General features: G+C 35.9%; 2 protein-coding genes and 1 long non-coding RNA gene across 8 annotated transcripts in view; 1 reads left to right on the top strand and 2 right to left on the bottom strand.

Annotated features, from left to right (window-relative positions):
• On the bottom strand, positions 4,743-9,620 carry LOC109835742 (beta-glucosidase 10-like). Of its 5 annotated transcripts, XR_002245686.1 has the most exons (7): positions 9,417-9,619; positions 9,211-9,327; positions 7,716-7,815; positions 6,040-6,157; positions 5,851-5,959; positions 5,075-5,157; positions 4,743-4,991 (listed from the first exon to the last, which is right to left on the bottom strand). XR_002245686.1 is itself a non-coding variant. In XM_020403755.1 (6 exons), exons 2-5 carry the CDS (start codon positions 7,791-7,793, stop codon positions 5,091-5,093), a joined length of 357 nt encoding a protein of 118 aa, XP_020259344.1. In that variant the 5' UTR covers positions 7,794-7,815; positions 9,211-9,327; the 3' UTR covers positions 4,743-4,991; positions 5,075-5,090. The 5 variants fall into 5 exon arrangements, 3 of the variants coding, with proteins under 3 accessions (XP_020259344.1, XP_020259342.1, XP_020259343.1); XM_020403755.1 differs by lacking the exon at positions 9,417-9,619 and having other exon boundaries at positions 6,055-6,157; XM_020403753.1 differs by lacking the exons at positions 4,743-4,991; positions 5,075-5,157; positions 9,417-9,619 and adding an exon at positions 5,164-5,746 and having other exon boundaries at positions 6,055-6,157.
• Positions 8,487-9,116, top strand: LOC109835743. Of its 2 annotated transcripts, none has more exons than XR_002245688.1 (2): positions 8,487-8,664; positions 8,805-9,116. It is a non-coding gene; the product is annotated as an uncharacterized LOC109835743 (long non-coding RNA). The 2 variants fall into 2 exon arrangements; XR_002245689.1 differs by lacking the exon at positions 8,487-8,664 and adding an exon at positions 8,702-8,734.
• The window catches only part of LOC109835596, a 6,286-nt gene continuing 3,249 nt past the window's right edge, over positions 12,013-15,049 (bottom strand). Inside the window, exons 2-3 of the mRNA XM_020403568.1 lie at positions 14,111-14,298; positions 12,013-12,498 (exon numbers count right to left, since the gene is read on the bottom strand). Of these exons, the coding sequence (XP_020259157.1) occupies positions 12,013-12,498; positions 14,111-14,298 (674 nt within the window). The remainder of the gene's footprint in view (positions 12,499-14,110; positions 14,299-15,049) is intronic.

Below are 15,049 nucleotides of genomic sequence, written 5' to 3'. Positions count from 1 at the left end.
TTAGGGACAAAATAGTCGGGTCCCCAACCCCGGCTATTTATGGTGGGGCCTACTTCACTTATATATACTAATTGTTCCCCTCTTCCCTCACAGTACCCATTCTCTCTCTCTCTCTCTCTCTCTCTCTCTCTCTCTCTCTCTCTCTCTCTAACTCTAGTCTCTCATTATTAGCCACCTACCCGAGTCTCCCAACCGTATTTTTTAGCTAAAATTCAATGAGGAAGTTTGCAAAACATCTCTAGGATAATTTCTCTTCTTGTCTCCTCTTTTAACATTTAAAAATCTAGAGTTTTTCTCTCTTCAACATTCAAATTTAGGGTTTTCATCAAAATCCAATTTCAGGGATTTGGAATTTAATATCAATTAGATATCTGTGTGATAATTGTCAATCATTATGTGTAGATTGTTTTAATTGAAATTAAAATTCTAGGGCATAGAATGCTCATTTCTAGGATTTCGGGTTTTCATTTTAGTGTTTAGGGTCAAAATTATAGTTATACGATTATGAGATTGTTTGCATCTAAATTATTTAATTTTTTTGAATTTAAATTATATAATCTAATTTTTTTCATAGGTTGAACAATATGGTTTTTATTGCTTGCTCTTACGGTGGGAAAACTAATTATGGAATGGATAATATGCCAATGTACGTTGGAGGGGTAATAGCGCCGTTAATTATCTCATAATCATGTAGTTACTATGATTTGATTAAAGAATTACACCGAGTTATTGAAATTGATCCACGAGAGTACCAACTAAAAATAATATGCAATTGACCCTTAACTTTTGATAGAACGTTCGCGGTTGAGATCTCAAACGATCATCATATGAGTATTATATTTAATTTGAGCAAGTTACAACCAACGGTAGAATTATTTATTGAAAAGTTTCCATGTAGTTCGTGCCAAACGTTCAAACCTCCACGAGAATTCTCACGCATGTTAGATTTGGGAGTTGAGTCTGACGGTTTTCTTTTTTCTTCGAGTAAAATGGAGCGGGTTCAATTTCAATATTTAAGTGCACCTTTAATTGGAGGAATGTCAAATGTTATGAACAATGAAGCCCATTATGAAAATATGAGGCCGTTAAGAGGGGCATCAATTGAAAAGGATGAAAGAAGCAACGACTCTGAAGGTAAAGAACAAGATAGTGCACCAATTAACAGCATGCAATTTATGATTAAATATGTTGAAAAGAATCTAGAATGGCCTGATGAGGCTTATGATAATAATGAATATGTTGAGTATGAAGAGTCACCCCCCGATGAGTTTGAAGATGATGAGTGGACTAGTTCTTCCACAGTAAAAGATATTGGCATCGACCAAAGTTCAATTGATAGAAGAGATGAGGACTTCACTTTTAAAGTTGGAGATTTATTCGAGACTAAGGACCAATTGGTTGATGCTATTTGTGATTACTCTATCAAAAAGAATGTCAAATTCAAGCAAGTCAAAAGAAATCGCACAAGTTATGATACAATTTGTTTTATGAATACAGAAAGAAAAGGTTAGGCCAAGGAAAATGAAGCTGATTACGCATGTCCTTGGAAGTTATATGCATTTGCCGGAAAGAAACATAATAGGCATTTTAAAATTACAGAATACTACGGTGTTCACACATGTAGCAATCCAATATTAGAGCAAGATCATAGTGGTGCGTCTACCTCTTACATAGCGTGGTTGATTATGCCAAAGTTAAAGAAGAAGCTTGAACTAACTCCCAGTAATATAATTGATAGAGTGCTAGATACGATGTTTATTGAAATATCATATAGTAAAGTATGGAATGCAAGGAGAATCGCGATGACAAAAATATTTGGTGAATGGAAGAAGCCTTATGCAACACTTCCTCAATATCTTGATGCGATCAAAAGAAGCAATCCTTAACATAATACAAACTTATAACCAAAGAGATCAATCCAGGACTTCATCAATTCACCTCTATATTTTGGGCATTTGGTCCTTCGATCAAGGGATTTAAATTTTATTGGCCGGTTCTTAGCATTGATGGCACACACTTATATGGTAAATATAAAGGTATATTGCTTGTTGCTATAGGAGTGAATGCAGATGGTGATTTATTTCCTTTGGCTTTCGCGGTTGTAGAGGTCGAGAACAGTGAAAATTAGGAGTGGATTTTTGCATGTATTCAATTATATATTCTTAATGTGTTACCTCCTAGGAAAATTATTTTTATATCTGATAGGATGAAAGGTATTCCTAAAGCATTGTACAGAAGATTTGGCTCTCATCACTATCACTGTTATTGCTTAAGACACATTAGAGATAATTTTAAAAAGAAACATGGCCAGATACATTTATAAAACCTTCTTTGGCAAGCGGGCTGTGCACCCAAAACATGTGTGTATGACCAGATTCAGGATCAAATCAAAGCAACATCTCAAGCTGCACATGACTGGTTTGAGAGTAATTTGGGAAGTGAATATGTCGACCGATGGGCACTAAGTAAAGATGAAGGGAATCAGTTTTGCATGATGACAACTAATTGTTCTGAAAGCTTCAACGATGTACTTAAGGGAGCTCGAGCAATGCCCATACAGGCATTGGTTGTGATGACATTTTATAGAATCAATCACTATTTTATCAAGCGGCAAGAGGATGGAGCAAAGTGGGTGACGTTATTGATACCAAAAAATAAAGAGATTGTAGCATCTCCTGTCGTGCAGGCAAGATCAACAAAAATTGTTGGATTTGCTATAAATGAATGGCATGCTACAAACAAACACGGTCATAATTACACCTTCAATTTATGAGGAACACAATGCGCATGCACTTGCAACATACCACAATTGCAAAAATTACCATGTTCGCATGTTATAGCAATTTCGTCCAAGAAATTTGGGGGTGCAGATCCTTTATATTACATGTACGCTTCTGAGTGGTATCAATCAAGCCACTATAGAGATTCATACAAGCCATGTTTTTCATCTCATTGTAGATAATAATTACTGGCCACCCTATAACAGGCCTCATGTGTTACCTCCTGAACATAAGAGACAAGCCGGACATCTGCAATCAGCATGCATAAAAAGTACGATGGATGAAGAATGGGAAGGAGCTCCAAAGAAAAATATGTGTGGATATTGCAGACAACTGGGCCGTAATAGATCTCATTGTCCTACCAATCCGAATAGATAGCAATTAATGGGTACAATTTATTTAATTTATAATTTTATTCTACTTCATTTGTAAGTCATACTCCTATATTCTGTAATTTAATTCTAATTTCAATTTATCATATGTCATAATACTGACATATTTTAGCTTTATATATGCAGATATTTACAATATGTAGGCAGGACCATTGGCATATGGGATCCTATATAACCAAGATCGACACCGATCCTCGAAGATAAGACCTAGAGGAGGTAAATTTTTTATTATTTTTAATCATTTTAAATTTTCAATCTTATGATTGTTACGTGATCATTTAAACTATTTAATATATGCAGACCTTGAGTATTACTATTGTTGATCATACTCGTGCACATTCGAGTTAGGATTTGACGAATCCACAGGTCCAATATTATGTTCGTCAAGCAGGTTTTTTTGAATGTTCACAAATAAAATGGGTAAGACTCGATTGGCCTCTCTTGACTGCGTTGATTGAAAGATGAAGGCCCGAGATAAATACATTCAACATGCATCAAGGAGAGTCAACTATTACTCTGCAGGATGTAAGGGTTTTACTTAGCCACAAAGTGGATGGATACAGGTACTGATGACTTCAACTGGAGGGGAGTGTGTGAACGATTACTGGGTCAAGCTCCTAATATGAACGACGGTAAGATCAAGCTCGAGTGGTTACGAAATAAATACATGAATATACCGATTGACGCAACTGATGAGATCGTCAAGACATATGTCCGTGCGTATATACTCTATATGATCGGTATCATTCTATTTTCAGATTCAACTAAGGATTCAGTGCATGTTAGATGGTTGTCACTTCTTGAGGATCTTGAGGAGTGTGGAGAATTATCTTAGGGGAGTGCAGTGTTAGCTTATTCTATAGGGAGATGACAAAAGTGGCATTCGTGCAAAATAAAGAATTCAAATGTTGTCTCACTTTGTTACAAATATGGTCATGGGAGCGATGACACACTACCACATATTTGCTCTAACGCAACGGTTCAAAACCGTTGCGTTAGCTATGGAACCGTCGCCCTTGAACAAGTGCGACGGTTCTCAAACCGCCTCATATACTGCTGTTGCCCTACCTCTACCGTAACGGTTTTGAATTCTATTGCGACGGTTTTTTGAACCGTTGCCCCTGCATCTAACGCAACGGTTTTAAAAGGTAAGCGGTTTTTAAGCCATTGTAACGGTTTTGATTGAGCTATTGCGACGGTTTTTAAGCTATTGCAGCGGTTTTGATTGAGCTATTGCGACGGTTTTCAAGCTACTGCAGCGGTTTTTTTAGATATTACAACGGTTTTAAAAGACGTAACGCAACGGTTTTAGTAGGCTAAAGCTATGGTTTTGATAGAGCTACGGCAACAGTTGGAGTTATTACAACAGTTTTAAAAGACCTAACGCAACAGTTTGGATCAAGCTATCGCAGCGGTTTGGATCGAGCTATCGCAACGGTTTTGATCGAGCTATCGCAACGGTTTTTATCGAGCTATTGCAAGTGCTCAATCGAAGCTGTTCTTGGTTTCCTACGTCAAAATAATTATAATATTCAATTACCTGGACAATCTTTTTAAGAACATGGCCAAGTCAAATTTTAATACACAATATAAAAGTGATTATGTTGAGCATAATCAACCATAATGATAAGTGCCAACATACATCAGTATAGTATAAAAACTACAAAGTATTAAATCCACACTACCAACATTTCAACTCAGAAAATATCGTACCGAAATAACATTCAAACAATGTACATCAACATTTGATTACAAAACATGAAACTTCTGAAATTGGAAGGTGATATGTTGGCTTGCCAGATGATTAAAAGTCTCCCTCCTGACATTGGACACAAAAGTATAAATAAGTACTATTGAGAAGAGGAAGTGCACGACATGGGAACATTTCTGAAAAATAAATACCTGGTGATATCATAGACTAATAGTGCGCCTGCAGCTCCTCTGTAATAGGATCTTGTAATGGATCTGAAGGATTCTTGGCCTGCCTATAATGTTAGAAACTTCAAGTCAGATGCATATAATAGTTACGAACATATAATAGCTAGAGATAAACCAATGATAGAAGCAGAGAAACATTTACATGTATATACCGAATCACAGGACAAAGAAAGTGATAATGTGTTACAAACATTTATAGCAAAAAGTTCATTAAGAAGGCTATTTTTTTTACAGCATAAAAAAGAAAATTCAGCATAAAATTTCATAGTACACTGCTACATGTCCGAAGTTGTAATCAGTAAGGATAAATCCCTTGTACAAGTGCTAGAAAGAAAAGTTCAGTTAGGCAAATTAGATATTTCCAGAATATAAATGATATTGGAAATAAAGCTTCCAATTTAAGACAGAAATTTAGCTATCCTATTCGGTTTCAGAATTTGGGTTCAACTCGATATAGTTATTATACATATTCATGGTCTGAGAAACCTCTGAAACCAAAGAGCTGAGCTCTTGGGATATCTCTCTAGGTTCTTGTAATCCACATAATATAAGCCAAACCTAAGTGTGTATCCAAATGACCATTCAAAGTTATCGAACAGTGACCACACGAAGTATCCTTTCACATTCACCCCTTCCCTGCAATATTACGAACTTCTTTTTTTAAATAATAGCACATGGCGTGAAAAAACCTTTTAAGCCTTCAATTGACAGTTACTCAGCATTTTGAATATTTGATATACCTGATAGCCTTATGTACTGCATGTAGATGTTGTCTGTGGTAGTCAATTCTTACGTCATCATTCAAGGCATTCTGTAATACTAGTGATGCATCGTTGGTCTCATCAACACCTATAAGAAATCAGCTTGTAAGATTTCTTCGAATCACGCAAATTGTAATGTAAACAACTGGGTTATCGTATTTGATATACCTGATAGCTAATTACCATTCTCTGTAATGTAAACAACTGGGTTATCGTATTTGTTCTTGATGTATCGAAGGAGTTCTTTTAGTCCAGGAGGGTAGATGTAGAGCCAGTCCGAGGCAGCCTGTAATGCATTATCAAATCTTACTTACTGTATATATAAACTTAGAGGTATTCTACAATATAGTACATGAATTTCATGCTTTAATTCAAGTGAAACTGTGACATATTAATGTAAGATATCGAAGAGAGGCCATAGGATAATATAGTACAGATCAAGAGAAGAAAAACAAGAGAAAGGAAAGCAAAATTTAGGCATCATGAATACGCATACGTTTCTTTATGATCGATAAATAAATTTTTTTCTCTATTGAAAGCTGAATTGTAGGGAATGCAAAAAGTTAAAAGTCTGCACCTTGAAAGAAAGAAAAAAAAAAGGGAAAGAAAGGAAGAACATTGTTGTAGGTCAATGCTGGAATACAAACTTTTCAGACGCTCTTGATAAATTCTGGATCAACAAGTATGGTCTCCTTTTTGGCCTCAATGTATTTCAGAAGGCTATGTCATTATTGAGCATGTGCAACATGCATGGATACTTACATATTTTGACCTGGATATATGCTCTAAACATGCACAGAGAGTGTCTACTAAGTTGCCGACCTAAGCTGTTATTCTTATTTTGGTTAACTTCTGAATTAAAATGAGCTTTCTTCACATATGTAGGCACATAGCCCTACAATCCACGGGCATTATATAAGCCCATCATTGTTAATTGCTCAGCTACCATACTGTCTCATCAAACTATATGAAAACATACTTGATAAGGTTCATATCATAGACTTTGGTCCTGATCAAAGAGCTACAAGATAAAGACTAGGATTAGACTTAAATCTTGTTGCTTCTCTTACATATGGAGGTGTAGATGGGAAAAAGAAGATTATAATGACAGTGATCACCTATGGTGTGTTTGGGAGTTTACTTAGGGAAGGGAAGGAAGGGGAAGGAAGGGGAATTTTTTCCCTTCCTCCCCTTCCCCTCCATTACACCCCAATTTGGGGTGTAAGAATTTGGGCCAAATTTCCCCTCCATTCTCCTCCTCTACCCTACAAAATGAAACTCCCAAACAAGGTTAAAATGAAATTTCCCTTCCCTTCCCCCTCTCTACCCTCCATCCAAACAGGCCACTAATCTAGATTATGGTGCAATAGATAGAAATGCCAAAAGCAGGAGACATTTTAGGCAAATAGCACATATGAAGGCCTATTGGTTTAGGAAGTTAAAGTTAAGTCTCTCAACTTTCTATCTGTTCATTAATGTATTATCAGAATCACAGGCATCAAAATTTCTTACTAATTTTCTCAAAATTCAAATGTTGATTGGTTTTTTCTGTTTTGCATTCTTGTAGGAAGACAACTAGAGTCAGGGTTTTCACGAGAGAAAAACATCAAGGCAGTCTCTGTGAGTCAGACACGCATGCCCTTGTGAGAAAAGAAACTAGAAAATCTATGATTAATGAGAAAGAATGTCTAGTGTACTTATGCAGGCAGTAACTTAAGATTTCATCGCAACGAAATGTATGGACAGCTGAACATTTTCCAAAAGTAAGCCCAGAAGGACATCCTTTTGTTTACACAAGGGTGTCATGCATTTAAGAATGTAATGAAATCAAAGAAAGTAAATACCTCTCCTTTTCCCAAAGTAAGCCCAGAAGTCCAAGATAACATTTTCCCCAATCTCTTGTAAAGCAGGAAATAGGACATCCTTTTGTTTCTTCAACCAACACTGAAGTCAAGCAAGCAATCAGAGTTCAGGTATTTTACAGTAAGTTGAGATGTCACAATCTGGTGCAATCATAACCCAATCAAAGAACTTCTAATAAGTAAATTGTAATAACTAAATTGCAACAAGAGAAACTATAGTACTTAGTTAATACATTTAAGATTAACACAAGCAACACTAAACATATAATATAAAAGAATACTTCTGAATCTGCAAGTCTAGGTTGATTATGTTAATACAATTTTAGGATATGCTACGCACCTTTTTTTTTGGTTATGTCCTCAATCAACAACAATCAATGAACCTCAGATATCAAACCATAATTCACACATTGGTTTTGAATTTCCCAAATCTTTTAACTTTGGAGTTATTTGAGGGTACAGATAGATTATTAGCAGAACAATGATGAATGCTGATATGATGCAGAAAAGAGTAAGCTATCACTCTTAAAAAAACATGTGAAACAGCAAAGGTATGCTGGAGATACCATTTCATGAAGCAGGAGTATGAAACAGCAAGAACAACAGTATGTTCAAAAGAAACAAAACAATGGTATTAATAGAAAATTAAATTCTTACCCTTGCATTTTGAGAATGTCAAATCTTTAGTAAAGCTCTAAATTGACCCTTGGGAATAGTCTTAGGGCGCTTTGCTGACCTCAATCAAGCCTAGACGACAATTGCATTAGCTTCAAATAAACCCATGCTATATATGATACATTTTGATTTTTTTTTTGTGAGACTCGTCTCATGAGGATCTGTTTCATAATATTGATAATTCGGGAAACAAGGATCGGAAAACCCCCAATTTATACAATCGTTAGATGAGAAAGCGGCAATGATATATGAACAGGTGGATTTTTTCAACTAGCAAGGGAATGATGATGTCGTTAGATGAGAAAGCGGCAATGATATATGAACAGGTGGATTTTTTCAACTAGCAAGGGAATGATGATGGTTGAAATAGATCTTAACAAATCAATATATGAACAGGTGGATTTTTTCAACTAGCAAGGGAATGATGATGGTTGAAATAGATCTTAACAAATCAACAAAAGCCTATAGCAAATATAATATAATATCAGACATATATAATAGCCAGTTAATTATCATTTCGAGGTCAATTACTAAACAGCAAGATTTGCAGGATGAATTTAAAATACAAGTAGATACGTGAATTAGCAAAGGATTATGATGGTTAAATCACCTTATAACAAATAAAACATAGTATTACATCAGAGTACTCTAATTCCTATAAGCATTCACTCAGATTGCCCAATTCTCGTGTATCCAAGATTACCAATTAAAAAAAAAGGGAGATCTTTTGCACAAAAGTATGAGATCAGAGACAATAACAAAAAGTTATAGAACTATCAGATCTCAGATTTGCAGGATTCACCTCAACCAGATCCGACGATGATGTTGTTGATGGGGATGAAGATGAGCTTGACGAAGAACCCAACGAATCCCATAACAACGAATCCGATCGCGGTCCGAAACGCCACTTTCGTGAACTCTGTGAGATCAAAACCAATCAAAATCAAAATCAAAATTGTGTGTAATTTGGATGGATCTAGTGATGATGATGACGATGATCGAGCTTACCCTTGCGATCTGGTTTGTGGCATCTCTTGACGAGGCGAACGCTGTCCTTCGCGAAATCGCGGAGGGGATCGACGACGGATTCAATCGCGTCCATGGCGAGGATCGGAGACTGAAACCCTAGATTCGAGACGAGAGAGAGCACGTGAAGGAAATTTGAGGCTTTAGAAAAGAGGCGGACCTGAAGAAGCCTGAAAGAGCGAGAAGGATTTTGTTTAAGCGGTCAATGGGCTTTACAAACTTAACTGTTATTAAGCCCAGGAACAATTATTTGATCTATGGCAACGTTTTTTATTAAATGTTGTATTAGGCATTGCAAACCGTTACGATAGATATCTAACGCAACAGTTAAAACCGTTGCGCCTTAACCGCTGCAACAGATCAATTATGTGGTAGTGACATTTGGGAACAACAGATTTGAGGGAGACCCGCGTTCTCGATAGTCAGATTCTATTAGGATGCAGGTATATCAGTTTTTAATATCTATGATTACATGTAATTTTATACATTTATTTTAATATATACTAGACCTTTATATATTAAATAGATGTAATGTTTCCAAATATTGGCAAACCTCCCCAAAGGGTCATAAAAACTTTTAATGAACGAGCTTGATCACATGGAAGATGAACAGGTATAAAATTATAAAATCTAACTATATTCAAGCAATATATCATATATTACTAATATGTAAATTTTCTTAATTTTCTTTAAAAGTCAAGTGGATGCCCTATGAACTGGTTTTAGCTTCACTAGTAGATATTTGCAAATATGGTGAAGATATTGGCATGCCCAAGTACCAATTATATGTCTTGAAATTGTCAAAATGCACATCATCAACATTAGGAGATAATTCGTCAAGAAGGAGCACATCATCAACATTAGGAGGTAATTCGTCAAGCTTACATTGAAAATTGGGAGTTGAGGGAGGGTGCTATAGTGATGGAGAGAGCTGACGCACCAGAACTAGATGTGTACTGACGTTGGTATTGAGGATTATTCACCAATGGATATTTCGGGAGAACAAAGCACCTAAGGAGTACATACCGAGAGGTTCAGTTAAGAGAGAGTTGGTAAGTATATAGGAAAAATATATAATTATTTTATGATTATTATTTTTATTATTATCTAATTACTAATAATCTTCTTTCGCTTTTTATCTTATAGGTACAATAACTCGATGAGGTTGCTTCTATTGCACATGATGCATTGCCGACCAAGTCGGGGGCAAGGAATGCATTTGTTCGCATCATAGCAAAGATTTGGTCCGCTCTTAGAAAGACGCGTCATGCAAATCATGATGGACGTCAAGAACGACTCATAGGGTATGAACGTCGACAGGTTCGAGGACACACGAGGGCAGGCTCAAGTCGTGCACATAACGAAGCCGGATGTTTATAGCATGTTCAAGCCAGATGTTCACAGCAGGTTCAAGTCGACGACGATGGCATGCGCTCATAAGTTCACACACAACCGGACGATGAGATCCTCCAAGCTTATGTTGAAGGCGAACGAGGAAGGGGGAGAGGAAGAAGAGGAAGAGCGAGAGGAAAGGGAGTTCTAAATATTTGCTAAATATCGATATTACTTGTTTTATGATGTTTATGTTTGAAATGCTAGTTGGACATTATGTTTATGATTGGATTTTTAGTAAGTGAATTACATGTTATTTTTTGTTAGAAATTGGTTATAGATGTAATATGGATATAAAGATATGTGTTTATTTGTGATTGAAATTGATTATGGATCGATATGAGAGTTTGTGTTAAACCGGGCAATTTTAGTTGAGGATTAATGTATGTTAGCAGGAGAGGAGATTTTTCAGCAAGTCTATGTGCTGGAAGGTCTCTGCCAAATGGCCAGGGTTAGGAACCCTGATCATTTCTATCCCCAGGGTGCACCGAGCCTGCCAAATAAATAGGGTTGCAAACCCTAACCAAAATATGGTCGGGGTTGGAAACCCCGACCAAAATGGTCTGGGTTTGCAACCCCGACTTCTTTTGCTCTGTTAATCACGCAAAGCTTCTAAGGTTGGCAAAGGTGCTCCTAATTAGTCAGGGTTAGCAACCCCAACTAATTAAGAATTTTATTTGTTTTAAAACGACCCAGTTTCTAGTCACGATACTGACTTGGCCAGAAACTGGATCGATTTATGTAATAAAGTTTGGAATGTGCCGATTTTTAGGATAAAAGTTTGGATTAGGCCTGTTTTGAAAATTTCTTCGAATAACAAACTTAACACCACCAAACAGTGTATCTTGGCAACGTTTATTGTACTCCAAGGTGACTTAACAAGCAACTCTACATGAGAAGGGTCCAATGAAAACTGTGAAAAATAGCAACAATATTCTTCTCCAGATAACAGAGAAAAGATCTCTTAAATTAGCAAAAACTCTACATTTGAACTAGAGACTAACAGCAAATATCTTGATGGGAAAATCGACATGAAACTATTGCATAAAATTGATCTAAAGCATATATAATCGACCCTAAAAGCCAATCATGTTAATGATGGCCAATGGCATAAAAAGAGTATTCCTCTACAAAGTTTAAATAATAGACAAAAAGGCAAAAAGTAAATAAAACCTTTTGTTCAAGATCAAGATACAATATCATAGTCGGAACTGTTATACTCAACTGGATGCCAGTCACTTGTCTCCTCATCAGAATTCGCCTTTTTCCTACATAGTAACTGCTCGATTGAGGAAATTGAAGAAAAATCCTGCTCAGTCTCTACCCGTGACAAAACTTTATACTCACTCGGCAAAATAATGTTGTCAGTATTTTGCGGTTCACTATAGCAAATGACATTAATGCTGCTAAGTTGTCGTCCGGGTTCAGTTGAAGCATCAGTTTCTCTCAGAACTAGAGATGTATCAAACCACCTGTCAATGTACTCGAAGCTTTTTGCTTGCTTCTTGGTACTTACTGAAGAAGAGCTCTCAGCTATAAGACTCTGGGAGTTAGAATTCAGTAGACTAAGCTCATTCTGTTGAGTATTGATCTCCTTGTCATTATTCATCAGGGAAGAGCTCTCAGCTGCGTGCATCCTCTTCTTCAAATTCATGTGCATCTCTTCCACAATCTGGAACAAAGAAAGAGAGAAAGAGTTATTCTAACTGCATTACACATGTAAAAACAACCCGTGGCCAACTCTAATAAATTCTCTTATGAAACCTATACTACGTTAATAGTGGAATGTGCCCAAGGGGGAAAAACTTTCGATAATGGTAGAAGAAGGGAAAATAAAAAGGAAGCTTCCGAGCTGTAGTACACAAGCGGTACACTGTATTCAAAATGAAAAACTTAACCATCTAAATTTAGAAACAGCCATCGACAAAGAAGAAACAGCTTCAAGAGTGATTTAATTGCTTTGAGAAATATGTTATTGATTGATTACTCTTGCTGATGATCATAAATGGTTCTTGGAAGAAAGACAAACTTAGTAGGAGAAAATAAAATGTTAGGGTGCAGTCGGACAATTTTATTGTGTTGAATTTGGTGTGATGCAACTAATGAAAAGAGAGAAAAATAGGTAGTAAAATAAACTGGGAACTAGAGTGAATTAACTTAAGTCAATGCAAGAAACCAACATTCCAAGCCTTTTCACCGTGAGAATGAGGACTCTCTTATAGGGTGCAGAATTAACAACACAGAAGAATATTGTTTTAGATCTTGACTACCAGATGTCTGATTTTACCTACAACCCTCAAAGAGAAGACATAATGCAAATAAATATCTAGAAATGGAGATGAAGATGAAGACATAGAGAAGGAAAATTTTCCATCCAGCGATACAACTGAGCTTTCTCGGACAGAGTTAGAGAAACCATCAGGAAAAGGAAAATATTCTGTAGATACATGTTACACTATTTCAATTTTTATCATCTTTTATCTACACCATATATTTTACGTCTCGTATTACGTTTTATAAGCTCAAACCCTCAACTAAGACCACAAGAAATTGGAAAAGGAAGGAGGAGGAGGAGGAGGTTATGACTGATTCAAGGTTAGGGTAATGTTCCCTCCTTAGTGTAAAGTGACTCTTTCTTACATGCAAGGTGATTGATCCATCAACACTCATGCAGATGCATATAGCTAGCATCTTAGTTACATCCAATATATATCAAACAGAATGAAGCTATGAACTATAAGTAGAAATAGAACCTGGTCAATTATGTGCCAAATCATAAATGCAAACCTAAACTCAATCTCAGATCAAAATTAAATTCAACATAACTCAAAATTAAATTAAATTGTGTCCACAGATCAAAATATAAGTGGAAATTCTTGTGGCCATTTCCTTTACAGGGCTTAGATTAGCTATGTGCAGTTGAAGAGGAATATATATCCCAATGAAACAAAGTTTGTCTACTACATTTATGAAATTCACACAGTTAAGAACAAGCAGTACAATAAATGAAGTATCAACTTCACGGAACTTACATAATTTTGAACTTAAGCACGCAATTCTCCTTATTTTGCATGTAAGCAAAAAGGAGCAGTCTGCTATGTTTCTCTACAATGGTTGCTAAATATTGTGAGCATTAGATAAGCGCAATTATTGAAAAACAATGAAAATCCAAGAAAGTCTGTGATTAAGGACGAGTTTGAGTATGGTCTAGTTGGTTGAATTATAAGATGCAATCATGAATTCAAAACAAAATTTCCGTAATACATGGAGAATTAAAGTCTTGCCTGTTCAGTTGATAAAAACTCAGATTCAAGATAATTCAACCTTGGATGCAAAAGTGCAAAGTATATCTTCCAAAACCTTTGCTCAGTCATGACAGTTGGACAAAGACTTATCTTGAGTGCTGCTAAACTTGGAGCCACATGTTCGACATTTGCAATATGGTCTCTTTGATTACTTGACATATGAAAATCTGCCCAAAAAAAAAACATATAAGCAGATTTTTTTTTTGGGTCTATTTCATAAAGGTTTATCACTATACCGATGATTAAAAGTATGAGTACTCTCCAGGACTGATTAAAGAAGTAGTAGTTATTTCTCCCAACAATACCAATAATATCACTTTGCGCAAGCAGTAGTGGCATGATTTCAGCAGAATATTAACACATACATTACCTTGCAAGATTGAAAATGGAAAACGAAGAATTTGATGAAAACATTGACAAACTACATATTACTTTTTGAGTTTAAGTTTTGAAAATCTAGATAATGCCAAAGGAAATTATTTTAGTATCCATTAAAGGTGCATGCACTTAGAGTTAGAAATTTCATGGCAAGAGAATGGCTCACCATTAAAAGAGTTGCAAGCTTTCCGAAACTGCTAATAGAATACAGTCCAACATAAAACATCCATTATATGGTCCTTCAGGCTACAGGTATCATATGGTCATAGAATTACCTAGTCCCCAACCTTAAAAAGCAACAACAAAACTATTATCACAAAATTTTGGGATCGGCTATTTGAATCCTATTCTTCCGTTCCTTTTTATTAATCTTATCCCTCCATTAAGTTATCCAGTATCATATCATTTTATCCCTCCATTAAGTTAACCAGTATCATATCATTCTTACATGCTTCCAATCAAGTTTTCTTAGGCCTATCCCTAACTGTACTTGCTCCATTGATTATTATCTTATCACTTCCCCCAATAAGAGCATTAATA

The sequence above is a fragment of the Asparagus officinalis genome, chromosome 3 (assembly GCF_001876935.1).
Source record: "Asparagus officinalis chromosome 3, Aspof.V1, whole genome shotgun sequence".
Classification (NCBI taxonomy): Eukaryota; Viridiplantae; Streptophyta; class Magnoliopsida; order Asparagales; family Asparagaceae; genus Asparagus; species Asparagus officinalis.
This window is presented reverse-complemented; position numbering and strand designations above follow the sequence as displayed.